The sequence below is a fragment of the Penicillium verhagenii genome, assembly GCF_028828195.1.
Source record: "Penicillium verhagenii strain IBT 33310 chromosome Unknown utg000007l_segment0_segment0, whole genome shotgun sequence".
Classification (NCBI taxonomy): domain Eukaryota; kingdom Fungi; phylum Ascomycota; class Eurotiomycetes; order Eurotiales; family Aspergillaceae; genus Penicillium; species Penicillium verhagenii.
Window position 1 is genome coordinate 265,457 of NW_026643171.1, and position 26,805 is coordinate 292,261.

General features: G+C 48.2%; 8 protein-coding genes across 8 annotated transcripts; 5 read left to right on the forward strand and 3 right to left on the reverse strand.

Moving 5' to 3' along the window:
- Nucleotides 1-283: 283 nt before the first annotated feature.
- N7466_006791 (Arf family guanine nucleotide exchange factor SEC7) lies at nucleotides 284-6,242 on the forward strand (the record flags this gene model as incomplete). Its single annotated transcript, XM_057166180.1, has 3 exons — nucleotides 284-4,388; nucleotides 4,443-4,809; nucleotides 4,868-6,242. The coding sequence occupies 3 exons, from the start codon at nucleotides 284-286 to the stop codon at nucleotides 6,240-6,242; spliced, it is 5,847 nt and encodes a 1,948-aa protein (XP_057019221.1).
- Nucleotides 6,243-6,851: 609 nt separating this feature from the next.
- On the reverse strand, nucleotides 6,852-7,715 carry N7466_006792 (uncharacterized protein; the record flags this gene model as incomplete). Its single annotated transcript, XM_057166181.1, has 4 exons — nucleotides 6,852-7,100; nucleotides 7,155-7,410; nucleotides 7,488-7,623; nucleotides 7,682-7,715. The coding sequence occupies 4 exons, from the start codon at nucleotides 7,713-7,715 to the stop codon at nucleotides 6,852-6,854; spliced, it is 675 nt and encodes a 224-aa protein (XP_057019222.1).
- Nucleotides 7,716-8,263: 548 nt separating this feature from the next.
- N7466_006793 (Zn(II)2Cys6 transcription factor domain-containing protein) lies at nucleotides 8,264-9,883 on the forward strand (the record flags this gene model as incomplete). The annotated part of the gene is made up of 3 exons (XM_057166182.1): nucleotides 8,264-8,323; nucleotides 8,385-9,074; nucleotides 9,143-9,883. 3 exons carry the CDS (start codon nucleotides 8,264-8,266, stop codon nucleotides 9,881-9,883), a joined length of 1,491 nt encoding a protein of 496 aa, XP_057019223.1.
- A 239-nt stretch (nucleotides 9,884-10,122) lies between these two features.
- Nucleotides 10,123-10,914, reverse strand: N7466_006794 (bifunctional precorrin-2 dehydrogenase/sirohydrochlorin ferrochelatase MET8; the record flags this gene model as incomplete). Its single annotated transcript, XM_057166183.1, has 2 exons — nucleotides 10,123-10,731; nucleotides 10,822-10,914. 2 exons carry the CDS (start codon nucleotides 10,912-10,914, stop codon nucleotides 10,123-10,125), a joined length of 702 nt encoding a protein of 233 aa, XP_057019224.1.
- Nucleotides 10,915-11,109: 195 nt separating this feature from the next.
- N7466_006795 (ribose phosphate diphosphokinase subunit PRS1) lies at nucleotides 11,110-12,910 on the forward strand (the record flags this gene model as incomplete). The annotated part of the gene is made up of 4 exons (XM_057166184.1): nucleotides 11,110-11,368; nucleotides 11,508-11,650; nucleotides 11,755-12,803; nucleotides 12,880-12,910. The coding sequence occupies 4 exons, from the start codon at nucleotides 11,110-11,112 to the stop codon at nucleotides 12,908-12,910; spliced, it is 1,482 nt and encodes a 493-aa protein (XP_057019225.1).
- A 3,135-nt stretch (nucleotides 12,911-16,045) lies between these two features.
- Nucleotides 16,046-16,213, forward strand: N7466_006796 (uncharacterized protein; the record flags this gene model as incomplete). Its single annotated transcript, XM_057166185.1, has 1 exon — nucleotides 16,046-16,213. The coding sequence occupies one exon, from the start codon at nucleotides 16,046-16,048 to the stop codon at nucleotides 16,211-16,213; it is 168 nt and encodes a 55-aa protein (XP_057019226.1).
- Nucleotides 16,214-18,664: 2,451 nt separating this feature from the next.
- On the reverse strand, nucleotides 18,665-21,952 carry pldA (uncharacterized protein; the record flags this gene model as incomplete). Its single annotated transcript, XM_057166186.1, has 8 exons — nucleotides 18,665-18,679; nucleotides 18,959-19,507; nucleotides 19,623-20,110; nucleotides 20,162-20,422; nucleotides 20,480-21,101; nucleotides 21,160-21,312; nucleotides 21,389-21,789; nucleotides 21,892-21,952. The coding sequence occupies 8 exons, from the start codon at nucleotides 21,950-21,952 to the stop codon at nucleotides 18,665-18,667; spliced, it is 2,550 nt and encodes an 849-aa protein (XP_057019227.1).
- Nucleotides 21,953-23,917: 1,965 nt separating this feature from the next.
- N7466_006798 (RFX family transcription factor) lies at nucleotides 23,918-26,702 on the forward strand (the record flags this gene model as incomplete). Its single annotated transcript, XM_057166187.1, has 3 exons — nucleotides 23,918-24,666; nucleotides 24,739-25,053; nucleotides 25,148-26,702. The coding sequence occupies 3 exons, from the start codon at nucleotides 23,918-23,920 to the stop codon at nucleotides 26,700-26,702; spliced, it is 2,619 nt and encodes an 872-aa protein (XP_057019228.1).
- Nucleotides 26,703-26,805: the final 103 nt, after the last annotated feature.

Consider the following 26,805-nt stretch of genomic DNA (forward strand, 5'->3'; position numbering starts at 1 on the left):
CTTGATACGGATATTGATTATTCCCAAAACGGGAATGGCCGACGTAGTCACGTGCAAGGCCGCGAAGGGCTGACATAATCAGACAAAGTTTGATTATGTAAGTGTTATTGCGCTAGCGTGGCTGAGTGCTCTCGGACTAAACTCGATTCGGAGAGAAGAGAACACGCAGCGTCCCCATATGCTTGATCCATAGCAACCCGCTTCCAGCTCTCTCAACGAATTTCTCCACGTTCGATGTCCTTGATCTAATTAAAAATCGCCTCCGCCTGGAGTCTGCTTGACAATGGCGGACGTCGACCCTGGCTCTGAGCCAATTCATCAACCCGCAACCGAGTCCGAGAAACCTAGCGTGGATACTACTACTGAATCTCCCCCGGCCCTAACTTCGGACAAGCCGAACCTATCCGAGGCAACAGAATGGCAAGAGGCGACGGAAAAGTTGGAAGAGGAAGTGACCAAAGAAGAAGATGAACCCCAAAATGAAGGAAATGAGGACGAAAAGCCCGAGGTTCCGCCAAAGGATGCATCGGACAACACACCAGAAGCCGAGACACCTAAGCTCGAGGATGGACCACCGGAGATCCAAGAACACAAGCCTAGTGAAGACATTGAGCGCGACACAAGAATGCGATCCGACTCGCGGTCCACCACCGCCACCTTTGCGACGGCACGGGGAGGCCCTGTCAGTTCAGCTGTCTTCATCGTGACAGCTCTCGATGCCATTGCTGCCTCGCGGGAAGCTAGGAGGAACAAGGAGCTGGAGGATTCTGTCCAAATCGCTCTAGCCAATATCAAATCGGAGCGTATTGATCCGGAGCTCATCTTCCGCCCACTTCACCTGGCCAGCAAGACCCTCAGTGTACCCCTCCAGGTAACAGCGCTGGATTGTATTGGCAAGCTTATCTCCTACTCCTACTTCGCTTTCCCTTCCGCCGAGTCTGAAAACGATGCCAACCCCGAACAATCACCTCTGATCGAACGGGCCATTGATGCGATCTGCGATTGTTTCGAGAACGAAGCCACCCCCAATGAGATCCAGCAGCAGATCATTAAGTCGTTGCTGGCAGCGGTCTTGAATGACAAGATTGTGGTACACGGAGCTGGTCTCCTGAAAGCTGTGCGCCAGATGTATAACATCTTTATCTACTCGAAATCTAGTCAGAACCAGCAAATTGCCCAGGGTTCCCTGACGCAGATGGTGAGCACAGTGTTTGATCGGGTACGTGTTCGACTGGATCTGAAGGAACTTCGAACCCGCGAAGTCGACCGTACCGCGAACGGGTTGGATGCGTCAGCTAGCGACCAAGGCCAGATCTCCGAAGCTGCTTCAGTCTCAGTAGCGGACCAGCCTGACCAGCCTGACGTACCAGTCACCAAGGAGCCGACCGCCGAGAAGCTTACGCTACAGAGCTTCGAATCGCCCAAGGAAGTGACTGGTGTCAATGACAATGCGCCGACCACAGTTACACGCGCGAAAGCGGCGCGCTCCTCATCCCGCTCTATTTCTGGCATCCCTGAAGACCGGGAAGATGATAGCTCTGCCGAGGATGATGTGGATGAGGTCTATGTTAAGGACTCGTTCCTAGTATTCCGTGCTCTCTGCAAGCTGAGTCACAAGGTTCTTGGCCATGAGCAACAACAAGATCTCAAGTCCCAAAATATGCGATCAAAACTCCTTTCGCTGCATCTCATTCACTACTTAATCAACAACCATACCAACACTTTCACATCTCCTCTAGCTGCTATCAAGAACAGCTCGTCAAGCCCTGATGCCATGACACTTCTCCAAGCTGTACGACCGCATCTTTGTCTAAGCTTGAGCCGAAACGGCTCCAGTTCAGTACCTCATGTATTCAAGGTCTGCGGCGAGATCTTCTGGTTGATGCTCACACACTTGAGAGTCATGATGAAGAAGGAGATTGAAGTTTTCATGAAGGAAATCTATCTCGCCATTCTCGAGAGGCGTGCTGCTCCTTCATTCCAGAAACAATATTTCATGGAAATCTTGGAGAGATTAGGTGGTAACCCCCGCGCCCTGGTCGAGATTTATCTCAACTATGACTGTGACCGTACTGCCTTGGAGAACATTTTCCAAAATCTCATTGAACAGTTATCGCGACACGCTAGCGTGCCAGTAGTCACCAGTATTGCGCAACAGCAACAATTCCAAGAGAATCACACCAAGATGTCTAGTATTGGAAATGAATGGCATCACCGCGGAACCCTTCCTCCGTCCCTCACTACTGCCAATATCACTCCCCCACCACAACCAGCCGTCCCAAACTTGCCATCAGACTACGTATTGAAGCAGCAGGCTCTCGAATCACTCGTGGAGATTCTCCGATCCCTCGACAACTGGGGAGCACAACGTCCAGATGACCAGCCAACCCCACAAGATCCTACTGACTCCTCCAAGTCGATGGATCGCTCCCGCGACTCTTTGGATACCAGTGCTTTGATATCTCCACGTCCTGATGCTGTTGATGGATTTGCCACTGGTCGGTCAACCCCTGTGCCCGACGATGATCCCAATCAGATTGAAAAGGTCAAGCAGCGCAAGATTGCCCTCATGAATGCCATCCAGCAATTCAACTTCAAGCCCAAGCGTGGTATTAAGCTTTTCCTTCAAGATGGATTTATCCCCTCGAATTCCGCTGAGGATATTGCAAGTTTCTTACTTCACAGCGAGCGCCTGGACAAGGCTATTCTGGGTGAGTACCTGGGTGAGGGTGATGCCGAAAACATTGAAATCATGCACCACTTTGTGGACAAAATGGAATTTGCCAAGCGACGTTTCGTCGATGCCCTGCGGCAGTTCTTGCAACATTTCCGTCTACCTGGAGAGGCCCAGAAGATTGATCGATTCATGCTCAAGTTTGCGGAACGGTACACAACCCAGAATCCCAACGCATTCGCCAATGCAGATACAGCTTATGTTCTTTCCTACTCGGTCATTATGCTCAACACCGATCAGCACAGTGCCAAGATCAAGGGACCGCGAATGACCAAAGAGGATTTCATTAAGAACAATCGCGGGATCAATGATAACCAAGACTTGCCATCTGAGTACCTGGTATCCATCTACGATGAAATTGTCAACAATGAGATTGTTCTGGATACTGAACGGGAACACGCTGCAAATATTGGAATTCAAACCGCTGCTCCGACTGGCCTGGCAACCCGAGCTGGGCAGGTCTTCGCAACTGTGGGTCGCGATATCCAGGGAGAGAAATATGCACAAGCATCTGAAGAGATGGCCAACAAGACTGAGCAATTGTACCGGTCCCTCATCCGGGCTCAACGCAAGACAGCCGCCCGTGATGCTCTTTCGCGCTTCACTACTGCTACCTCTGTTCGCCATGTCGGCTCGATGTTTAACGTTACCTGGATGTCCTTCTTATCCGGTCTTTCAGCACCAATGCAAGATACATCCAACATTGAGTCCATTCGGCTATGCATGGAGGGACTCAAGCTGTCGATTCGTATCAGTTGTGCCTTTGACTTGGAGACTCCTCGTGTAGCTTTCGTCACAGCCCTGGCCAAATTCACCAATCTTGCGAATGTGAAGGAAATGATGCCCAAGAATTTCGAGGCCCTGAAAGCCATTCTTGATGTCGCAACTACTGAAGGAAACCACCTTCGTTCTTCCTGGCGTGACATTCTGACTTGTGTCAGTCAACTTGACCGTCTGCAGTTACTGAGTGACGGTGTAGATGAAGGTTCACTACCCGATGTCTCTCGAGCGCCGACAGCAACAGATTCTCCACGTAAGTCAATGCAAAGCACTCGCAGCAAGACCCGCGCGCGCTCTGTTCATGGTCCCTTGGCTTTCCGTATGGATATCGCCATCGAGAGCCGGTCGGCAGACATGGTCCGTAGTGTAGACCGAATCTTCACCAACACTGCAAACCTCTCGCACGAGGCCATCATCGATTTTGTTCGTGCACTGAGCGAGGTTAGCTGGCAAGAAATCCAGTCCTCGGGGCAGAGTGACTCTCCGAGAACGTACAGTCTCCAGAAGCTCGTCGAAATCAGTTATTACAACATGACTCGTGTTAGGATTGAGTGGTCGAAGATCTGGGAGGTCTTGGGTCAGCACTTCAACCAGGTTGGCTGTCATACCAATACCACTGTCGTGTTCTTTGCATTGGACTCGCTGCGCCAGCTTTCGATGCGCTTTATGGAAATTGGCGAACTGCCTGGTTTCAAGTTCCAAAAGGACTTCCTCAAGCCGTTCGAACATGTCATGGCAAACAGCACGACTGCCTCTGTCAAAGATATGATTCTCCGGTGTCTGATTCAGATGATTCAAGCCCGTGGTGACAACATTCGGTCTGGATGGAAGACTATGTTTGGAGTTTTCACAGTTGCTGCGCGAGAGCCCTATGGTAAGTTCCTTTTCCCAAAGTAGCATGTTGCAAGTACTGATAGGAGTTATACAGAGGGAATTGTGAACATGGCTTTTGACCATGTCACCCAAATTTACAACACTCGCTTCGGGATCGTGATCACTCAGGGTGCTTTCGCAGACCTCATTGTCTGCCTCACTGAGTTTTCCAAAAATTCCAAATTCCAGAAGAAGTCACTGCAGGCTATCGAAACTCTCAAGGCTACAGTCACAAAGATGTTGCGCACCCCCGAATGTCCGCTTTCCCACCGTGGTGGATCTGCGCCCAACTTCCAGGAGGAGGGAACCAACCTCGCCAAGCAACTTACTCGCCAGACCCAGGAAGAGCAGTTCTGGTATCCAATCTTGATCGCGTTCCAAGACGTTCTCATGACTGGTGATGACCTTGAAGTCAGATCTCGGTACGTATCTCCCGACCTTCTTCCTCATGATAAACTAGCTAATTTATTCCTTCCCCAGTGCACTTACATACCTCTTTGAGACATTAATTCGACATGGTGGTGATTTCCCACGGGCTTTCTGGGATGTTCTTTGGCGCCAATTGCTTTGCCCCATCTTTGTGGTTCTGCAGTCCAAGTCGGAAATGTCCAAGGTTCCAAACCACGAGGACCTCTCTGTTTGGCTATCAACCACCATGATTCAAGCTTTGCGGAACATGATCACTCTGTTCACTCACTACTTTGATGCTCTTGAATATATGTTGGGTCGATTTTTGGAGCTCTTGACCCTGTGTATTTGTCAAGAGAATGACACTATCGCACGCATTGGCAGCAATTGCTTGCAGCAACTGATCTTGCAAAATGTCTCCAAGTTCCAACAGGAGCACTGGACTCAGATTGTTGGAGCTTTTGTTGAGCTTTTCAACAAGACTACCGCCTATGAGCTATTCACGGCGGCGGCCTCGATGACCAAAATGACGGAAACTAGCACCAATGGCGATGTTGAGGCTGCTGAAGTCGCCGCATCTTTGCCATCCAGCGGTGACCTGCCCGATGTTCTGCAGGCCAATGGATCTCAAAGTACAGCGTCTCTGCATGACGGAGGCGACCCGCCCGCTCAGAGTGAGGCTCGCGCTGAGCTTGAGGACTACCGGCCTCAGGCGGACTCGCAGCAACAACCCGCTGCCGTCACAGTAGCGCGACGTCGATTCTTCAATCGTATCATCACAAATTGCGTCCTTCAGTTACTGATGATCGAAACAGTTCATGAGCTCTTCTCCAACGACACCGTCTACGCCCAGATCCCTAGCCCCGAGCTCCTGCGGCTGATGGGCCTGCTCAAGAAGAGCTACCAGTTTGCCAAGAAGTTCAACGAGGACAAGGAACTGCGCATGCAGCTCTGGCGTCAAGGCTTCATGAAGCAACCTCCCAACCTTCTGAAGCAGGAGAGCGGCAGTGCGGCCACCTATGTTCACATTCTTTTCCGGATGTATCATGATGAACGCGACGAGAGAAAGAGTAGCCGCGCCGAGACTGAGGCAGCTCTCATCCCGCTATGTGCAGACATCATCCGCAGCTTCGTCCGTCTTGATGAGGAAACCCAGAACCGCAACATCGTGGCCTGGAGACCCGTGGTAGTGGATGTCATTGAGGGATACAACAACTTCCCTCTGGAAGGCTTTGAGAAGAACATCGAGACGTTTTACCCCTTGGGAATTGAGCTTTTGAGCCGTGATCTCAACCCGGAGATCCGGATTGCCTTGCAAGCTCTTTTGCGCCGCATAGGCGAGGTCCGACTCAATATCGCGCCGTCCAATCCTTTGGATGCCCCGATCAGCCCGCGCAGCTCCGTCTCCCAGAAGATTCCCCGTCGTGAGAGTCAAACTGCCGAGTGAAGATTTTGGTATTATTTAGGGATTTCCTACCCGCCGTTTGTGATATACGGGTGGATCATGGCGTTTTTCTTTATTTGTGTAGCCTCTTCTATCCAAATTTTGTTGTGACTTGTTGCCTACGGGCTTGACAGTTGTTTCGTTTTCTAGAGATGCATAGCTGTATTGTATGAGACAAAATTTCTTTTTTTTCTTTGGGCTCGGATTGTTCACTTCCAAATTTGGTTCCAAGAGTCCATTCTAATGTTAATTTGACTATCGAGCAACTCCAGGGCTGGTTGCTTGGAATGTTGGCTCCGAGGCTTGTATAGAAAGAGACTTCTGACATTAACTCAGATCCATGAATTGTGAAGATCGTCAAAATTTGAAGGGGTTCTTCCAAGACCCGCACCGTGAAATCATCACAGTAAATACTAGATAGATCGATACAAGTTGAGCTCCAAAAGATGCCGTGGCCCGTGGTCGTCATGCCCACAGGTGTGAGTCTTTTATTCTCTCTCCCAATTTTTGGCCTAGCTGACCAAACTATAACTATCGGCTAATTACCGACAAACTATAGCTTCTCATTCCATCTTGTCCATCCATTGGAGCTTGACCCGAGTCATCATGTAGTCACACTGTCTCTTCTTCAGAAAGAGGAATGCTTTCTTTGGAGGGGATTGCCCTGGGTGGGATCATAAGACCCGTGGCCAGATAAAAGCCAACAACAAAGTACTCCATCAATAACCCCATGACTAAAAACGGCGCAATGGGGCCACGTAGGGCATTCCATCTGAGGTCTGTCGCATGCAGCACCGACATAAATAGGTATGTGATGCGCACAATAATAAATGGAGTACCAAACAGCATGGCTTTGAGAATCTGGAAGATATTGTTAGTCGCCATCTAGGACCAAACCTAGGAAGTATGACAAACCGTTCGACTTGTGTTCGAAAACAGCGAGGACTGTGTCCAGAAATAGGCTTGGATAGCCAACAAGATGGCTGCAAAGACGACTACAATACTGTAGCCAGCTTTGACTAGTTTGAAGCCGATCAAGACATCACTGGTAGTGTCGCTTCCCTCTAAGACACCGCCCGCGACGGTTAAAGCAATGCCGACAATGAATAACAAGCGAGACACGCGCAAGCCTTGACTTAATCGTGGGTTCATGTTCTTCTCGATAGCAGTACTAAGAAATGTTAGAATTATTCAAATGCCATGTACGGAATTGGGGATTTCCGAGAGATCTATCAATTCCGCACTTACATGATTCGAATAAAACCCATTGTTGCTGCAATTAATGGGAACACACCGGCGTTGAGGAGAATCAACGCTGCAATTTCCACTCCGGTGCTTGGTTTCTGCTCTGAAACAATGACCAGAACACCCGCAGTAAGACGGACTAAGAATACATGTCAGTCATGAAAATTCGAACTAATGGTGCCCGATACAGTACTCACTGGTTGAGAAGAACATCAAGCTGATCCATGCCATGCGAGGTCTTCTGTGTCGGTAGCATGCAAGATAAGTTGATAAAATGATCATAGGTATATAGAACACTATTAGAGCAATGCTCATCTTTGAGTGATCTGCAAGCATGTTGAAGTATAGTATAATATAGACTCAGATGAGCAGGTGAATAGGGTTGAGGTGTTTCTTGTATACTCAAGGACGAAATTGAGAGTGATTGATGGATATTCACTTTAAGAACCGACCAAGACGCTTCTTATAAGCCTTTTTTTCGAATAGCAATTCTGCCTTGCCGCAGCATGGCTATGCTTAAAACCGAAATTGTGGATTGATGATGATCCAAGGGTATACTTCGTACAGCGCCGAAGGGTTCGCAAGAACAACCCCCTTTTGGGTTTAGCGTGGGATCCACACCGTGTTGGCACTAACCGCGACGATCCTTAGTCATCCAGTATTGACCCACCATCAAGGCGTGAACTTGCGAACTAACGAAAGCACAAATGCTAAAATGCTGACAGGATTGAGAAAAAAGAAGCTCAGCGGGTCCTCGAGGCTCTTGTGACCAGTACACAATGGTCGGCGTGGCTGGGAAATCAAAGGGTTGCAACACTTGTCGAAAGCGAAAAATTGCAGTGAGTCACGACTCACGACATTCGAGAGGGTCCTGAACAAACGATTGACTCCATAATCTAGTGTGATCAGGAGAAGCCAACATGCAAGCGGTGTACACAGTCAAACCGTGTATGTGGTGGATATGAGAAGGAAAGGGTCTTTGTACTAGTCCAGCCAGCGGCGGAGAAAACACACACTTATCTAAGATCGCCTCCGGAGCCTCAACGGAACGCCAAATCCCCAGTGGAGGAGGCCCGGCGCGTCCAAGCTACTGTTCCCTTCACGAAGAGAAATTCCGCCTATAAACTGATACAGAATCACATCGAATGCCACAGCTTGATTCAGGCCTTTCTCTCAAACTGCTTTCCTTCTCAATGGGTCTCTGCGGCTCCCCGGTCCTGGATCGCTTTACTTGGGGAGCTACCGACGAAAGCCGAAACCCTCGAGATATCCACTGCGGCAGTTGCCGCCTCAGCGCTCGGAAACATGTTCCATATGCCTGATCTAGTCAAGACAAGTCACAAATACTATACCCAGGGCCTCCGTCAGCTACAAAAGGCTTTGTATGACCCGGTTCTCATGCACGATGACGGAACCCTCGCGGCATGCATGGCCTTGAGCCTCTACGAAGCTCTTGAATGTCCTTCTGCGGGATCGGAAGGGTATTTCAGTCATTGTCACGGTCTTATCGCATTGATTCAAGCCCGTGGTGTACACGCACATACGTCGGGGGCTGGTCATCAGCTCTTTTTAGGGCTTCGAGTCCCGGGGGTAGGTTTTTTTTGGTCTTTCTTATTTTCAATTTTACTACTTCGTTTCTTACGGACTCGCAATCCTAGATTCTCTACGCTCTGCAACGCAATGATTCCACTGTTTTATTCGACTCGAAGTGGATGGAGCAACCTTGGGCTGAATATACCAAGTCACCATTTGATCGTGTAACAGACTGCTTTGCCCATGCCCCAGGAATCCTGGAGCGCGTGAGAAAAATACCGTCTTTGGGTGTCGATGACCAGCTCAATTTGGCCTATAGCCTGATTCATGAATGCTGGCAAGTCGACAACAGCTTGGACATCATATACGATGAGATGCAACACAGCGATTCCGGTTCTCTCTACTGGCCAAGGCCTTCTCAGCAGCCCATTTTCGCTGGCATGGATGGTTCCCTGGATCTTTTCCCAATGGTTTTTTGCTTTTCAAATATCGAAACCGCCAAAACACTTATACTATTATGGGCAACACGAACTATGCTCTGGGTCGGGCTGTGTAATTTATACAAGCTTGTCGAATTCCTGACAGGCATTAGGGGCTACGTTACCATTACCGATGAAGCTCGTCTACCTCCTCTTAGTCACCGAGAAGACTATATTTCCATGGCCTACCATGTTTGCCAGTCGGTGGAATACTTTTTACAGGACAAAATGCTGCTGGCTGGGCCGATGTCAGTCAGTCCGGCCCTTGGTATTGTCCTCGACAGCCTTCAACAAGGATTTCACCCTCATGAGGTTACGTGGCTTCGGGCAGCTCTTGATGTGGTGCGACGGAAAGGTCTTCGCGCACTCGAGTATGTCACATATTAGTTACGTGCCTTGAAGGTACATAGTATCTTTGATACATTTTGAAAATGCCGTTGCGTATGTATAACAACGTGTAGAGCAAGATGTTTCTTTGTCCATGCAATACTCTATTTGAAACTACTTGACGAGAGTAAGAAGATAATTGGAAGAACAAGACTTGACGTCTGCGCTATGTATGCAGTATATCGTGGTGCATAGATCGTATATAATTTCTTTTCGGTACATTCGTTTAGACATAGGTATCAATTGCGCACTTCCTGGAGGGTGGGCACATTTCCTGGCTGGTATTGAGATAGTAATCCATCCATATCGTGTTCGGTCATTTCAACCAAGTCGTCCAGACTCCATGACTCACAAACGGCCGACATCCATTTCATTCTCTTTGGCCCTTCCTCCTGGTTAGGGGCCACTTCCCGGAGCTTCTTTCGTAGCTTTCCAACATTCACGATTGCAGCTCCCATGTTGGATGGCAAGGTGGCTGCGATCTTCTTACGCACCAGGCTGGCCAATCTTGGACCATTGCCATTTGTGCTTACCATAATTTGAAGAGGTCCATCCCGATGCATGCTTCCAAAATAAAAGTCACACTCGGGGGGAACATCTGCAATATTGGCTGGAATCTTCTTTTCCTTGCATAACTTCCACACTTGTGTCGATGCTTCTGGGTCATCAATGGCGCACAGCACCATGTCCGCATTATCTAGGTCGGAAGGTTCGAAATTCCGATCGACATGGGCGACTTGTTTCTCAGCAACACGATAGGCGACTTCTTCATTCAATCCGGCGGACGGCGAGACAACGGTGACGCGAGCATCGGCGTTAAGAGCGTGCAGGATGCGCCCCGCGGCGACCTGGAACGTAGGAGCTGTGTGAGCATGCAAGCCAATATATATTTATAGACGGGAGCTTAAAATCAAGCTATCCGATAGCTCAGAACTCACCTCGCCACCTCCTACTACTAGGACATGTTTCTCCCTGATCTGCCAGGCCAAAATCAATGAGCCTCCCCCTTGAACTTCAGGAAACTTGGACATCTTTGCAAAAGGGTTGGCGGGTGAAAGATAACCCATTGGAATTACGGAGTTCATTTGCACAAACGATAAGAGACGTGGGGCATACGGCCAACCGCGCAGACCACGCGCGCATTCCGTAGTTTTTTTTCTCCGTCGCTTTTTCGTTTCTCTTTCTCTTTTCTTTTTTTTCTCCCTCATTCCTCATTCTCAACCGCCATGCGGGGTGTGCAAATTTTCTCGGGAAATTCCCATCCCGGCCTCGCAGATACTATCTGCGAACGGCTGGGTACTTCCCCTGCTAAAGCAGACCTTGGAAAATTCGCCAATGGCGAGACAAGCGTGAACATCAACACCTCGGTACGGAACCAAGATGTCTACATCATTCAGAGTGGCAGCAGCAAGATCAACGATAGCGTGATGGAGCTTTTGATTATGATCTCTGCATGCAAGGGTGGTTCTGCCAAGTCGATTACTGGTATGTCGGAGTTTCCCGAAGATTCCTTTTCTTCTTATTTCTTTTTTTTTTGGCTCTATTTCTTGTAAAAGCATCATGCACTGACGATCCCTCAAGCGGTCATGCCGTATGCTACCCGTCTTGTTTGACCCAATCACAGAGGATGCTGACGCGCAGACGAGGTACTTCCCCTACTCGCGCCAATCCAAGAAGAAGAGCCACCGCGGTGCCATCACGGCCCGTATGCTCGCCAACCTACTCTCTATCGCCGGCGTCGATCATGTCATCACTATGGACCTGCATGTATGTTCTGTCCCACCTCTCTTGTTTCTAACCTGCGTTTTTGTTCCTGCTGGCGAGGGGTTATGTTTTTTTCCTGTGCCCGATATTGATCGGCAATCGAATAGGCATCCCAGATGCAAGGCTTCTTCGGCAAACCCGTCGATAACCTCTTCGCCGAACCGTTTATTGCCCGCTGGATCCGGATGAACGTACCTGGCTGGAAGGACGGGGTTGTGGTCAGCAAGAATGCCGGTGGCACCAAGCGGGTCACCTCGCTGGCCGATGCCTTGAAGTTGAACTTTGGTATTGTGACAACCGATCGTCGGCGACCAAAGGTCCCGATGACGATGTCTGATAGCACTGTCTTCTTTGACGCCATGGAAGAGGACACTCGGACCCCCAAGGAACAACAGTTGTTTGCGATCCACATGCAGCGTGCCAATGCCACACCGCCTATCATGGAGGAACCTGAAACTCCCAGCACGCCGGAATCTCTGCTGCGTCCCGAGACTCCCCCGGCTGCCCGTCGGCCGTCGGAGTTGGAGGCTGCTTATGAGTACACCGACGTCCGGGTCCGGGATGTGGTGACCGGCCGTCTGGTGCAGGGTCATCTGGTAGATGATGATTACCATGTTGACTCTGCTTCCCAGTCTGGTGGCACCACTCCCGGAGCTGGTAGTGGTGGCGGCGACGACAACGTTGAAAACACGGAAGTCGTTCCAGATGCCATGATGAACTCTATGATCTCCAACGTCTCGTCATTGCCCCCTGACCATGCTTTGGGTGGCTCTTTCGATGCAGTGGAATCTGATGATGACGAAGCTAGCGTTGCTGGCTATGATCATGAAAAGACCATCACTCTGGTGGGAGAGGTGCGTGATCGACCGGTCTTCATTGTCGACGACATGATTGACAAGAGCGGGTCGTGGATCGCTGCCGCCGAGACCGTTGTGAAGCGCGGTGGAGCCCGAAAGGTATACTGCATCGCCACTCACGGGTTGTTTGAGGCGGAGTCACTGGATCAATTGGAGGAATGTCGGTCGATTGATCATATTGTCGTGACCAACACCTTCCCGATCCCGCCGTCAATGCTTCAGCGATCAAAGAAGTTGATCGTCATTGACGTTTCGAGTCTTCTTGCTGAGAGCATTCGGCGGCACCACTACGGTGAAAGGTAAGGCCTACTTTTTTTTTTTCTTCCTCGGAGGCCTTGGATATGTTTGAACGATGTTCTAATGCTGTCTCTTTAGCGTCTCGGCGCTTTTCCACCTTAACGATTGAAATGATGATCGGGCTGTGACGAAACGAAAAGGAAAAAAAAAACAAGAACCGAAAGCAAGAATTTAACCCTCTAGGGCGGGCGTTTGATAACTGATTCGCAGGCGAACTCTGCGCTCCATGATCTCATGGCATGATACCTATTTTTTTTTAACCCAGAAATGGAAAAAAAAGAACAATTTTTTTGAAGACGTCGGTCTTGTCCGTCGGTGAAGACGTAGTTTCTTTTTCTGTTTTCTGTTTTTCTCTTTGCTTGTTTGTCTTTTTCTTGTTTCATCACCCAGCGATGCAGTCCACTTTTGGGGGTACTGCAGGGGTATCTCGTGATCCACGAGGTGTCCTTAACGGAGCGTTGGCAGAGTAAAAAACATTGGGTTATGGGTTCGTGTTTTCTTTCCGACTCCCTTGGGAAATTGGAAAGAAAGCATGATAACATGACGCGATGAGGTACGATGGCGCCGATTTCTTGAAGTTATTTTTCTGTTATTCTCCGTTTTCGGGGAATCAGTTCAACTTCATGCCTTTTGCTTGGCAGTGGGACCGGCGCCGGAGAACATCTCGCACATATCTAGGAATAATCTCATCGTAAAGAGCAATCAGTCAATATAAGAATCGAGTTCATATCGAAATTTTCTTCCCGGATTTTCGGCACAACCATCTAGTTCTCGTCAATCTTGCTTTCAGACTAAGTTTGACATGATCTCAAGCCTCCAAACGGTCATGCAGCTCACCGTGTTGGATCCCCAACAGTCCGAGAAGAAAGACTCGAAGGAGTTTGTCAAAGAAGCGGTGGGACTTTGATTGCGGACGGATTGCAGTCGAGCCTAGAACATTGAAGTCGATTGGATGCTTACACCATCAAGCATTTCCAGGATGTGGGAAACATTGTCAACTTGACAGGTTACAGAGAAAGGCACATAGGTCATGAGGGCAATTTCCCGTTTCAAGATCAGCTAGATCGGCTCATCTGGACCCGGTTGAGGAAGTGTAGTCTTCCCTGACAGATGCTTCTAGCCGGGACCGATCGTACTTTTGTTAGATTTGATAAATGATCAATGATAATTGATCTGTTTTTTTTCTTTTTCTATTTCTTGTGGGACCTGTGTGACGTCCTTTGGGAGAAAGCTACACTGTGGAGTCCCGAGTCTCGATATCCACCTGGAGCACGTATTGCTGTAGACTCCCGAATTGGGTAATGTAATGGGCTTGTTGACCAGTCCCGGACTTGCCCGTACAGATGGGGCTGTGAGGGAAATAAAAAAAAAGAACAATTGCATGATAAAAATAAACATAAAATAGAAATCAAAAATGAAAAATGAAAAAGGTACGGAGTATCCAGTAAAAAGCTCCGTGAACAATTCCTGCAAGCGAACCATAGCCAGGAGTCAGATTTAGACTAGTATAGCCGGGGACGCATTTCCGTACAACAATGTACCACAAGGATGCTGGGACTCGTCATTCCCAGAGATCAGCCGCTTAGCGTCTCATCTCGCCTCGAGGCTCCGTGACAACCTATAGGAAGATTTGAAAAGAAAAGTGAAAAAGTAAAAAGTAAAATAAAAAGGACGGTCAAAAGTCCCAAGGTCCCTGAGATGTGCCATGTGGAGCCGCGCATCCCAAGTGTTCCTCACCCGGACCCATAAGGACTGTCTTAGTAGCCTTTTGGAAATTACATAAATGATGTATCAATTCTTAAAAGTACCAATAAAATCAAAATTCCCAAAAAACCCCCCAAGAATTACAGAAAAGCAGGAATTGTTCAGGTCAAGAAAGGGATAAGGAGGGTTTCAAGTTCAGAACCAAACAATTGGAATGCATCAACCCGTTCGGCCAAACAAGAAAATAAGTCACAAAGTTTTACCAAAGGCAATGAAGCTCATGGACGATCTTGACCGGGGAGAGAGAAGGGAGAAGAGAGAGAAGAGACTAAGAGAAGAGACTAAGAGAGACTCAGCTGTGCTGTTTACCCAATTGGGACACAGCGAGGGGTAAAGTGGTATTGATACCAGTACAAGTCAATACCTGACATCATTCAACGTGACCTATTACATTTCAGTGTTTCCCGGCACTTTTGGTAACTCTCGTCATTATATACACAGTACACAGCATGTATACATCCCCATTTGTGCTTTTCCAGACCCACAGGTTCTTTTGGCAACACGAGTCGATCTGCGTACAGAAATGAATGAAAATTAAAAAGAGAAAAGAGAAAAAAAATAAATCAAAAATAAACGATTCCCTTCGATCTCTCTCTCGGATCGCTCCCTACCAATTGCCACCCTGCGATCCCTGAAGATCGCGATCCGGGCTGGAAACTGACATCTGCCGTAATGCATCCTGCAAGATGAGATTCGGTAGATCTAGTTCGCTTCCCCTAGGCATTTTCTTTAGTACATCTATCCTCGCTTTTTTTTTTTTTTTTTTTTTTTTTTCTGTTTTCCCTTTTTCGATTCTCTGCCTTCTTTTTTTCTCTCTGTATTTCCCTGCATTCAAAAGATCCCTGGGAAGAAACCGAGAAAAAGAAAAAAAAGAAAAAAGAAAAAAACAGAAACAAATAAAATAAAACCAGTCAATCGAACTCCGAATCGACACACACCGGATACGTGCGTCATCGGCATTCTGCAGACCTTTCGCGGCTTTGGACGTGGACTGGACTGGATTTCCCAGGATCATTGGACTAAGATCAAAAGTACAGAGTTGATAGAGATCCTGTTCAAGAGAGAGGAGAAAAAAAAAAGCTATATATAATGGCCAGTCCAGGAACTTGGGAATCCCATCCATTCCATTGTATCTGAGAACTACTCGACTACCAGACTCATTCTTCCAAGCTTCAAACCTAAGCTTTTCCAACCTTGAAAATCTGATATCACTCGCCCTTGCAACCTCCAGACCTTCCTTCTTTTCACGTTTTTCTCTCCGAACCCTCTTCCCAATCCCAAGCCTTGGACTTATTACCCGGAGATCGTCGACCTCTTCCACTCCCTCGGGTCCCTTGATCGCTTTAGTGCGTAGGTAAACGGTCTCTCGGGTCCGGAGCGTATAGCTTATCTAACAGTCCTCCAGATCCAACCTTGGAAACTTCCCATACTATCAACATCAGACCCTTTTTTTACTTCTCTATACTCCACCCTATTCAAAATGGCCAACCAATGCTCCGGTCACGTCTTTGCCATCGTCCAGGCTACCAATGGTAACATCCTGACATGGCGCTGCTCGGATTGCAACTCCGGTCCCTTTGTGGCTATCTGGCGGTGCAAGATCTGTGGTCACTGTCGATGCAACGCCTGCCACAACACCAAGGGCTAAATACAGCCCATCCCTTCTGCCCCTCCGAGGGGCTTCCTGGAGCTGGAGCTTGAACCTTGGAACCGTCCTCAAGCTTCAACCGGCCCTTTCCACTACTAGGTACGTGTTGAAATCTCCCCTTGAAATTGTCGTCGAAAGGCCCTTCCTTTCGCCATTTTTTTCTTCTATTCCCTTACCCAACAACTAGCATGTTGGTAGTATACACACCGGTTCCTCGGGACTCGGGCCCCTCGCATTTGATCCATTTGATTCGCCGGCTAACCCTTCCCGCGGAACTCTCTAGGTCCTCTGCATGGAAACTTTCAGCCTCTTGCATATACCCAGGGTCAACTTGCTTTGACCTCAGACCGGGGTATCCCATTGTTCATTGTTGAATTCCAAATGTTGGATGTTAGGGATTCCATACTTTCTTTTCTTTTTTTTTTCTTGTTTTCTCTCCCTTTCCAAGCTTTCTTTCCCAACTGTTTTTGGTTTTCCTGTTCTCGTGCTTTCCTCCATGGCTGCGTTTGGCGACGTGCATTTGAGCAGTTCAAGGGTTTTTTTTCTTTCTCTCGAAAAAGTCTTTTAACGAAAAAGGTTTGGGTGCATATTGGATGGAGTTTTATTTTTGAATCTCTATTTCTATTTTCTGCTTCCTGTGTTTTATTCCCGATTTTGTCTGGTTTGGTTTAAATAGATTATCTCTTCTTGCTGGTGTTTCCAAGGTTGCGCCCTAGCATATAAAAATTCACATATTCTCATATGGTTTTCTACTTCTACTTGTGCTTTTTCTTGTAGTTCTACTTCTAGCACTTGAGTCCTAGTTGTGGCTGAGTTTCCAAGTCCTCCGTAAAAAACCACTTGTGATGAGCCAATTTGTCATCGATCTCGATGTAGATCGAGATTCAAAGAAACCTTGGAATCTTGATATGGACTTTCCCCGTCAGCGCCCACAGAGCAATCTCCTCGATCCAGCACTTGAGATCCATATCACTGCGAGATAGCTACGGAGTACACCGATGCACCACACCAGCGTTATCCCAGGCCAACAATCCATTTTTACATTTGGGGCTATGTTAAGTGAACGTCGCAAGCAATAATTGACGATCACAAACCCCACGGATTGGCCATGTCATCATGCCGCATACAGCCTGTTACAGGCGCATCGACTCCGAGAGTCTAAATCCGCTCTCATTCGATCAGGTACTTTTGCCCACGGCAAGGACGCGGAATCAACCCCAGGGCTGCTTACCCCTTGTGTTTATAACCGGATCTGGCTATCCGACCTCCAATGACCCCCTAATGCACCTTTCAAGTCCCGGCATGAACGACTGGACAAAAGTCAAAAAAAGCCAAAGGAATAAAAAAAGTGCAAAAAAAAGATACCTACAAAAAAAAAGAAAAGAAAAAAAAGTCAATTGCGCGATGCGAGATGCGATACGCGAGAAGCGATATGCATCCGATTCACCACAGCCACTCGGTCCAACTTGTCATTCTTGTTTTTTTTTAGGCCCCTATCCCACTTTTTTTTTTTTCTTTCTCTCTCGCGCCATCGTTAAATCCCATTGGCTCCGGAGCCTCGGATCAAAATTGTCAGGCTACATTAGCGCGGACTTGGACGAATTGACATATTCAAGGAAATCAAATCCGGACACACAAGGGCAATCTCGTGGCGCTTGTCCGATTTAGCACAGCGAATGAGTCAGGGTTAATAGATAGATCGCAAAATAGAAGGGGGATTTTTTGGCGGGCACTAAGGAAGGTCGTATTTGAATTATTAAATTACATGGTTTGGACTAGGGGAAAGTCAATGCTCGCTTAAGGGTGGATATTCAATGTTACTAGGTACTGGACACCCCCTATATACTCCGTGCTTCCAGTACAGGAAAATCCAGCTGGGAACAAATCACATATTTGGATTTAAGGATTTCCAAGGGACTGGGTTCCGCTTAACTCTAACTCAGGTTTGATTCCCCACAACAAAAGAACCCAACGCAAGGGCCAGTTGGTGGCTCACTTGGTGGGAATGGGTGGAGAGGGTCTGTGGGTCTGAAGAAAGTACTGCACTTGGGTAACTTGGCCTTGGGTTTCCGGACGGCTGGTTCACCTCTGACGCTACTGTAGACTTCATGCTTGGTTCAAATGCTCGGGGAGGGAACTAGTGTGGATCGGGGAGAAAGGATGACGATCGCGGGACAACAAGGGAATAAAGAAGTACAAGGAAATAAAAAATATATATAAAAAAGCTTGATAAGTTGATCATGACAAATATTCACCATCGGTTAGATATGTGAGATAAAAAAAAAATGTACCGGGAATAGGGGAATCATCCCATATGTACAAACTTGAAGCATCTGAAAATGTCAATTGTTGAACCCAACCCTCGCGGTGAGCATATGCGGGAGATCGATGGTTGTCGAGAAAATAAAGGGGGGGGGGGAAATTTCATCAAGCGAAAAAGTCAGGTCATCACTAAGTGTAGATACTCTAGCGAAAGAGAGAAGAAAAGATGTTAGCAAAAGAAAAAGAGAGAAAAAAAACAAGTCCGCAGCCCCTCCAAAAAAGGGGAAAAAAGAAAAAAAAAAAAAAAAAAGTACGAAACCACCCCCACACGGTGACACCACACATAGTAGATGATACAAACCAAACACCGAACAGATCCGCGAAACAACTTGGAGAGAAAAAAAAAAGAAAAAACAAAAGAAAAAGAAAAAGAAAAAGAAAAGAGAAAAATATCAAAAACTCAAAATAACCCAAATCACTCACCTCCGTAATTTGATTCACTGCCAATCCAGGCTCCGCCATCTCGGCATCACACAGAAACTCCAAAGGCAACCAGACCAAGTGGCCCTTGATCCGATCAAGTTTCTCTCGCACCTCTGCAATGGGCATGTACGGGTCAAACAGGTGACCCTGTTTGTGCGACCCACGCGGGTAGAAATTGTCATAATCCTCAAAGGTCTTGATGTTGTTATCTGGATCCGCACGGAACAGCACCCGATACGTGTCCGTGTTCACGCTAGCCTGACTCGTCCAGGTATCCCAGACCGCATCTCCGAGTGGGTCCGCGACGAAGTCGTTCTCGGCACCTTCGAGGATCTCGTTCAGGCAAACATCCGGAGGCTGGGCATTCGGCTCATTTGCTGCGTAGTAATCTTGCGCGGGGAGAAGACCCAGATGCTCGCGCCAGAGTTGGCGCCGGAGGGTGGCTGCGTGACGGCCGGCACGGTAGGGTTGACCATTCATCTCACTATCGATGAAATCTTGGTCTTCCATGACGATTGCGAGTTCACTGTCGTGGGAGCCGAGTTGGGACTATATACGGTCAAGCAAGCGGGGTTAGCTCGGCGCTTTTGGCATTGAGGGGGTGAAAAAAAAAAAAAAAAAAGAAAAGAAAAGAGAAGAATTGTTGGAATCCCCAGGTACTCACCCGGTCGTTGATGTTGGCACTACCACAGATGACGATGCGATCGTCAACAATGCACACCTTGCCGTGAACGTATAGCTCCTCTTGCACAAAGTTGGGCTTTTCAGCTTCCGGGTCACCTTCCCAGGGCTCTTCGGACATCTTGCCACCATTCAGCATGGTGACATGGGCCACAGAGTCTCGGCTTGCATCTCCTTCCTTGACTTTATTTTGTTCAACTTCCTGCTCGAACTTCTCCAGCTTGCGCACGTTTTCTGCCCTTTGAGAGGCGTCGACACTGTAGCTTCGCTCATTTCGATCACCCTCATCGCCGACGGAGGGATGCACACTTTCACTCATGATAGACTCGGCAATACCACGCTGGATTTCCTGGTACGTCACGCCAGCCTTGGTCTCAAGCGCCTCAAGTGCGGGGGTCTTGTTGATTCGGTCATATGCCCGCAGGGCAAAGACGAAAATATGTTCTGTATGGAGTACACCGGTAAGTATATCTATCAATACACGCAAAATTAGATGAAGACGAAGCAGGGGGAAAGACTTACCTTTCGGATCCACGCCGGCCTTCGCGATTTGTCCCATAATCGAGTCCTCGCCTCGGCAGATTGACTTGTACTGGTAATCCATGATAGCCCTGGTACCCGACGCAGCATTATCACGCAGATCGCCGGCAAATCCGGGAATGGCAGGAATCACTATAATGACACGGAATTTGCGACCTTCCTTGCCGGCTCGGACAGCCGCCTCAACAATGGCGGCGCCAATCTTGTTGTAAATGGGATGCTGGTTGTCACCCGTAGCCGTGACTAAAACAATCAGCTCTGATCAAATAAACGATGCAATGAGCCGGGGGGTAGACATACTGAAGAACTGGTTCTCAATGTAGACGAAATGCTCCGCATTGCGAATAATCTCACAGTACGCATTCTGAATACTATGTTCGTTCAGAATACCACTGCTCCAGTCATCGCTACTGCGTACAATCTGCGCTCGCACGGTACCCTGATTGCCCCTCGGTTTACTTGAAAGCGGCGTCAAAGGGTGATGAATATACTCGCCACAAGGATACTTAGGTCGCTGAACAGCAATAATGTCTTCCTGCTCGCCCTCTCGTCCCTCCATCAACAACCAATCCACAGTATCACTGCGCTTGTATTTGTCGCGCTTGATAAAGTTCCAGCGGAGAACGAAATGTTCTGCAATATCGTAGACACAATCACCAATCAAGCCCATAGCGACATCATGCCATGGCATACGGCCATACTCGGTTTTGCTCAGCTCGTTACTCTGCCAATCTTGTACGCTTTGGAAGTCCATGATGCGGTTATTATTGAACTCCTGGCCTGGGAAAATGTCGTCTCTGAGACCGGCGGGGTGGACATCAGCGAGTGGGTGCTGGTGAGCGTCCCAGCGACCGAAGCAGAGATCGATACCTCCGATAAATGCCATTGCATAGTCGATCACGATGAACTTTTCGTGGTGAGCCTGTAGAATATGTTAGGGTATGCTGCAAAGAAGAGTAGGGGTCTTATTGGGCACGTACCCAGTAAAGGGTCATATCGGCTCCATTCTCAAAGACATTGTGGTCCGGATGGCGCAAGACTCTAATGTTGCCGTGTCCCGGTGTACCCTCGGGGCATAGATTATGCAAAGCGTGTTTTGTGTGTGCCGAATTACATGTCAAAGCTTGATTGACCTATAATTGTGGCTTTTAGCATCGCATCACATTTCCCTTTGCTTCTCCGCTATGAGAGGGACTTGTTGCATCATACCTCTTTATACACAATCACATAGATCTTCACACCTGCCTCGGCGCGTCGCTTGAGAATGTGATCTAGTCGCCATTCCTGGTGCTGGGCTGGGGGACGACGGAGAAACAATTCCGGCGACAACCACCAATCGGCAATGTAGATAGTCTCGGTTGCTTTCTCCAGGGCCTCGGAGACGGCCCAAAGATAGTCTTTTCCATCCACATACCACTTCACGCGATTATTTTCGTGGATGGGCGCAAAGGATTGGAAACGATGGGATTCGGCGGTCTCGGAGCGTTTCTTATCGGTGGCTTGCTCATGGGCCTCATCGTGACGGTGATTGGGGTTGACGATGTTGTAAAATTTGCCGACTTTGTGTTTTAAATGGGCAGCCTGGGCTTTCACGTCATGGAGGTTGTGGTCTGAATGGATTTTGAATTGAATGAATTAGGTTAGCGGCGGGATAAGATGACCGGGGATGAGTATCCAATGAGGGTGGAGTAAATAGAGCATCTATATCTCACCTTTGAACTTCTCTTCCAAGTTCTCAAGCCCATGCTCGAACTTATCTTTGAATCGCTGCATGATTTGGCGTGGTTGGGGAAAAGGTTGCGGTGTGGGGAAAAAGAGGGGAGGAAATTGAAAATCATGGGACCTTCCAAGCTTAGAAATGAAAATAACGACTCCGCTTCACTTTTTTCCCTCCAGTGACATCACCGCCTATCTGATAGATCTCGGCGTCGCGTATACACTTGGCGGTCGATCATCATTTGACCAGTGATGGGAAGGCGCCTCGATTAACCATGGTAGACACGTTGTTCCTGTTCCGTTCCATTTGATTGGGATCCACTTTGATGTTTTGCTCCGTGAGTGCCGAATGGGATGACGACTTGGTCCTTGGCAGGAGGGGTATATACTGATAATTTCTCAAGGCCGCTTTCCATGATTATTGTGTTATACAGATATAAAATTTCGAAGCATCCATCTCATACAGATATAGAGCAAGTCGATCTGAAGTGGGTCAAGATTTCAAAAAGCAAACACTGATGCATGATCAACATGTCATTGCATGTGGAGCAAATTGCAAGCCTGGATTAATTCTCCTGTATGAGTCGACTTTGGACTGCTTGAACCTGTCAACTTTGATTTGAATAAGAGCATTGGATGAAACATTTGAAGCCTGTGTTCTAAGGTTCTCCAGTATGAATTTGCAAGTTTGCCCAGGTGGAGCATATGTATCTCAGCCTTTTGGTTTCTTTAACCTTGAAAGTCTGCACCTGGTATCTTTAGATTGAGTATGATGGCATCAACGTTCAATTTTATTTGAAAAAAAAATGCATTAATTCAATGTTGGCCCATCATGGCCCCCAAGTGCTCAAGTGCTGGGAGTAGTAGGTCAAAAGATTATCTAGATTTTATGTGGCATATGGTGCACATGGTTCTGAACACCTAGCATCAGGTCTGTTGCTAGCACTTGAGATCCATTCATACATATACCAGACACATGATCTGGATCGATGTTAGTGCCACGCATAGGGCATTCAATGTTATATATTTGTACGCATCTACTTGTATACTCAAGTACACACCCATATATATAATCACCGAAGCTATACACAAAGAGTTAATCTTGGGCTGATGTATAGCTATTGAGATGAGTCCTTCAGAAATCTCGAAAATCCAAAAAGTGGCCTTCAAATACCAGTGTAAGAATAACCTTGGAATAACAGTTCGTGTTTGTGATGTTTTTGTTTTGGTTGACTCCAAGTCTATGACGTAATACACCTATAACCAAGATCTACAGTACTGCCAAGTAACGCCATCATCAATCGAACAAAAAAAAGGATAACCTTAGAAGACAATATCGAATAGAGTGTGAGAAACAAAAGATTACAACCGCATGAATCAAACCCAAAAGGGTCTCTAGCAGACATTCAATTTGAACATTGAATGTTACCGATCGGGATTCATGGCAACCAGTTGGAGCTTGCCCAAACCCACAAAATCTTCCAAGCTGCCCAGATGTGACTTTGACATTTCGAGATTCTATGTAAAGGAGTAGGCCTAGAACAGTACCAGATAGACCAATCCCCTCAAAGCCTTGAAATGTTGTGCTGTTGTGACCTCGCCCTGCATAGTTCAGGTTTGTTTTTGTTTAGCGCCGGAATGCTTACCTGATGACCACACGTGACTACCCAAACAACGTTGTCTGAGGAACGGGCTTGCTCTGTTTATCCTCCCACGTCTCGACTACACCACGCGGCCAGCGATAGCCCTGCGAATTTGGGTCCGCTCTTGTGTGAGATCTTAGTGAAAGCACTGCTAGGTATTTCCTCGAGCTTGGTCTCTGGTTTCTGAGTCGTCATCGTTGCTGTGTGTGTGCCTGGTAAGAAGAAAAACACCACACCTTGTGTCTTGTGTGTGTGTGCAAGGAACGGCCCATCGCCCAGGTGACGGATCTCCTCCACTTTTTTTTTGGTTCACCAAACCGGATCCAGAATGCCTTTTGAACTAGGTGAGAAAGCCTGAGCACACTCCACTTGATCGCTCATGGTCGTCCATGCTCATAAAATCATGATAGCACGCGCCCCGTCGCAAGGCAGCGCGGTCTCGCAGACAACACAACACATGGGCCCTCATAGCCGACCAGGGACTGCCGACCCCCTACGATCACGCTCCGAGACCCTTTCACGAGGTGGCCGCCGTGCTCGATCTCGAGGCTCAACTGCTAGCATCCATTCAAGCACGACACAGCAAACTCAAGATCAACATATCGATGCATTCCCTCAGCAATTCATGCCGCCCCAAGTCGCCAATGCCCAGAGCATGTTCGCCAACAACCCGGAAGATATGATTATGCGTTTTGGCCATCAGTTCGGTCATCCAGCCCATGCTGCATCGCTGGGCCAGGATATGCGGGAGGCTCACGCTGTTCTATCTCGATCCGAGGACTTTCCCACTCATGCTATGCATGGTCTCCCTCTCGCCCACCATTCGATACCCCCAGACATGGCTCACAATGGTATGCCTGGTGCCCAGGTGCCTCAATACCAGGCCATCTATGATAGTGGAATTGAAAACCACCTTCCAGAGCAAGCCTTGGAGGATCCAGATATTTCGGAACAAGGGGGGAAAAAGAAAAGGGGATCTAGTTCCACGTTGGCAAACGACAATGAGCTTCGTAAACTGCTTCGTCAGTATGAATCGTGGTCATTAAAACAAATGGCTGCCGAGGTCATGAAGCACGAAGGAGCTGGCGGTAAAGCAGAGAAGGTGAAGCAGGTCTTCGCCATGATCTGGTAAGAAACACTGTTTCTTCGTGATTGATTTTTTTTTGTAAAGATCTTGACTAACTGCGTCATTAATACCAGGTTGCGAGAAAACTGCCGAAAGAGCACCGGTTCCGTGAGACGAGACCGTGTCTATTGTTGTTATGCAGAGAATTGTGGGACAGAGCGTGTGTCAGTGTTGAATCCAGCATCGTTTGGAAAATTAGTGCGCATCATCTTCCCGAACGTTCAGACTCGACGACTTGGAGTTCGAGGCGAGTCAAAGTATCATTACGTCGATTTGTCGGTCATTGAGGAGAAGCAGCAAAAGCCTGCACCATCGGGTGCGTACGTTGCGCCGAGTCAACGAGGATCCGTAGCCCCAGAGAGGCCAGAAAGCGCGATGCGTTCGCGAAGGTACGTCGACACGTCTCGACAGAACACGTCCCGACACGCCGCCACACGACACGTCCAATCTTACTTGTATAAACACTGACTAACACGTCTATAGTATCAGCATCTCCCAACCCACCGCCGATACCGCCGTCTTCCCATCCCCAACTGCTTCTTTTGCTCCCCGATTCCCTGTCAACGCTCCCCTTGCAAGCTGTGGCTGCCCGTCTAATACCCGACCCACTAATACTGGCTCCGATGCTACTGTTACTCATGAAAATGTTGCCCAACATGCTGGCCGGATGATTCATCAGATGCTGCAGTTCCCAACTGATGAAGCCCCAGTCGACAATGATACCCTGGTCCTCCCCGACATCCGAGGTCATTTGCCTCCCAACACCGATCTTAAGGTGGCAGATGCCCTTGCGGCTCTTTACCGAACCCACTGCATCTCAGTCATCGACAGCTTCCGATTTTGTAAAGAACGTAACCTTCTGAAATACTTCTCTGCTTTTCACGGAACCTTGACCGTTCCTGTTCAAAAGCTTTTAACCCACCCCAACCTTGCGCCATGGATCAAGGAATGCGATTGGTTAATGTACCAGAAGATGATTCCATTTGTCGCACCCCTCACTACACAAGTTGTGCCCAAACCTGTTCTGGATGCATTCCGTTCTATCTCGCAGCGCCTTTGTGGCCACATCGCAGAGACCTTTAAATCGCAACCAACTCACGTTTCCATCGCCCGTCTCATCCCTGCTCATATTTTCTGCAATCTCCTCAAGCACATGCTTGACGTTAACCAGGCTGCGAACGCTGCTGCCGCCTGGCTCTGTCACCCTGAAAACCGCAACCAAATGTGGGCTGATTTCCAATGCCTGGTGGACCCACAGGAAATGATTACCAAGGCGAACATTCCTCCCTGCGCTGCACGTGCCACTGAACAAATCCTTAAGCATGACGTTCGAGCTCTTCTTACCCCTCTGTCGGATGTTGAACCTGCGGATCAATTGCCTTTCTACCGCAAACCAGATTCCGCTGAAGATATCGCAGCTCACCCATTACCCGCAGATAGTGCACCTGGCGATGAATACAACTTCCCTGATAAGTGGATCCAGTTCATCCTGAACGTACCGGCTGTGTTTGCGAACCACCGCTCCCAGTGTGTCATTGAAAAGGTGGACGCTATGTGGGAAAACATTTTGCACCGTTTGACTCTGGGTGGTGCAGCCAGTTTCAGTGCGTGGTGGATGACAAAAGTCTTCTTCCACGAGATGATGCTCTGGCAAGCCGAGAAAGGAGGATTTATGCAGAGCAATCCAGCTTCATTGCAAAGCGTTACTGTTGCTCCCGAGCCGATTGGGATGGGAAATTTTCAATTAAAGCACGGCCTTGGATCTAATCGCAACTCTTTTGATGGAACTCACTCACGTGGTTCCCACTCGGGAACCCCCGTGGGCGTGCAGGGTCGACCCCGTGATGCTCATGTTGACAACAAGCAAGTTGCGAGTGAAAAAGAGCTAGCACAAGCAGAGTCGGGCTTCCAAGCTCCGAACAATGACGACAGCGCGATTGATCTAGAGGACGATCCTCTATTGATTGCTGTGGGCAAATATGGTGACATGATGGCCTCCGACCCAGCGGATGCCGAGGGTGATGTGGTTGTCATCTAAGCTTTTCTTCCTGTGCATGCATTGTGCGGTTTGTCTTTTGTGGTTTGGAGTTGAGATATCCCGGTGTAAATATTTCCTTTGTTTTCCCTTTTTCTTTTTCTTT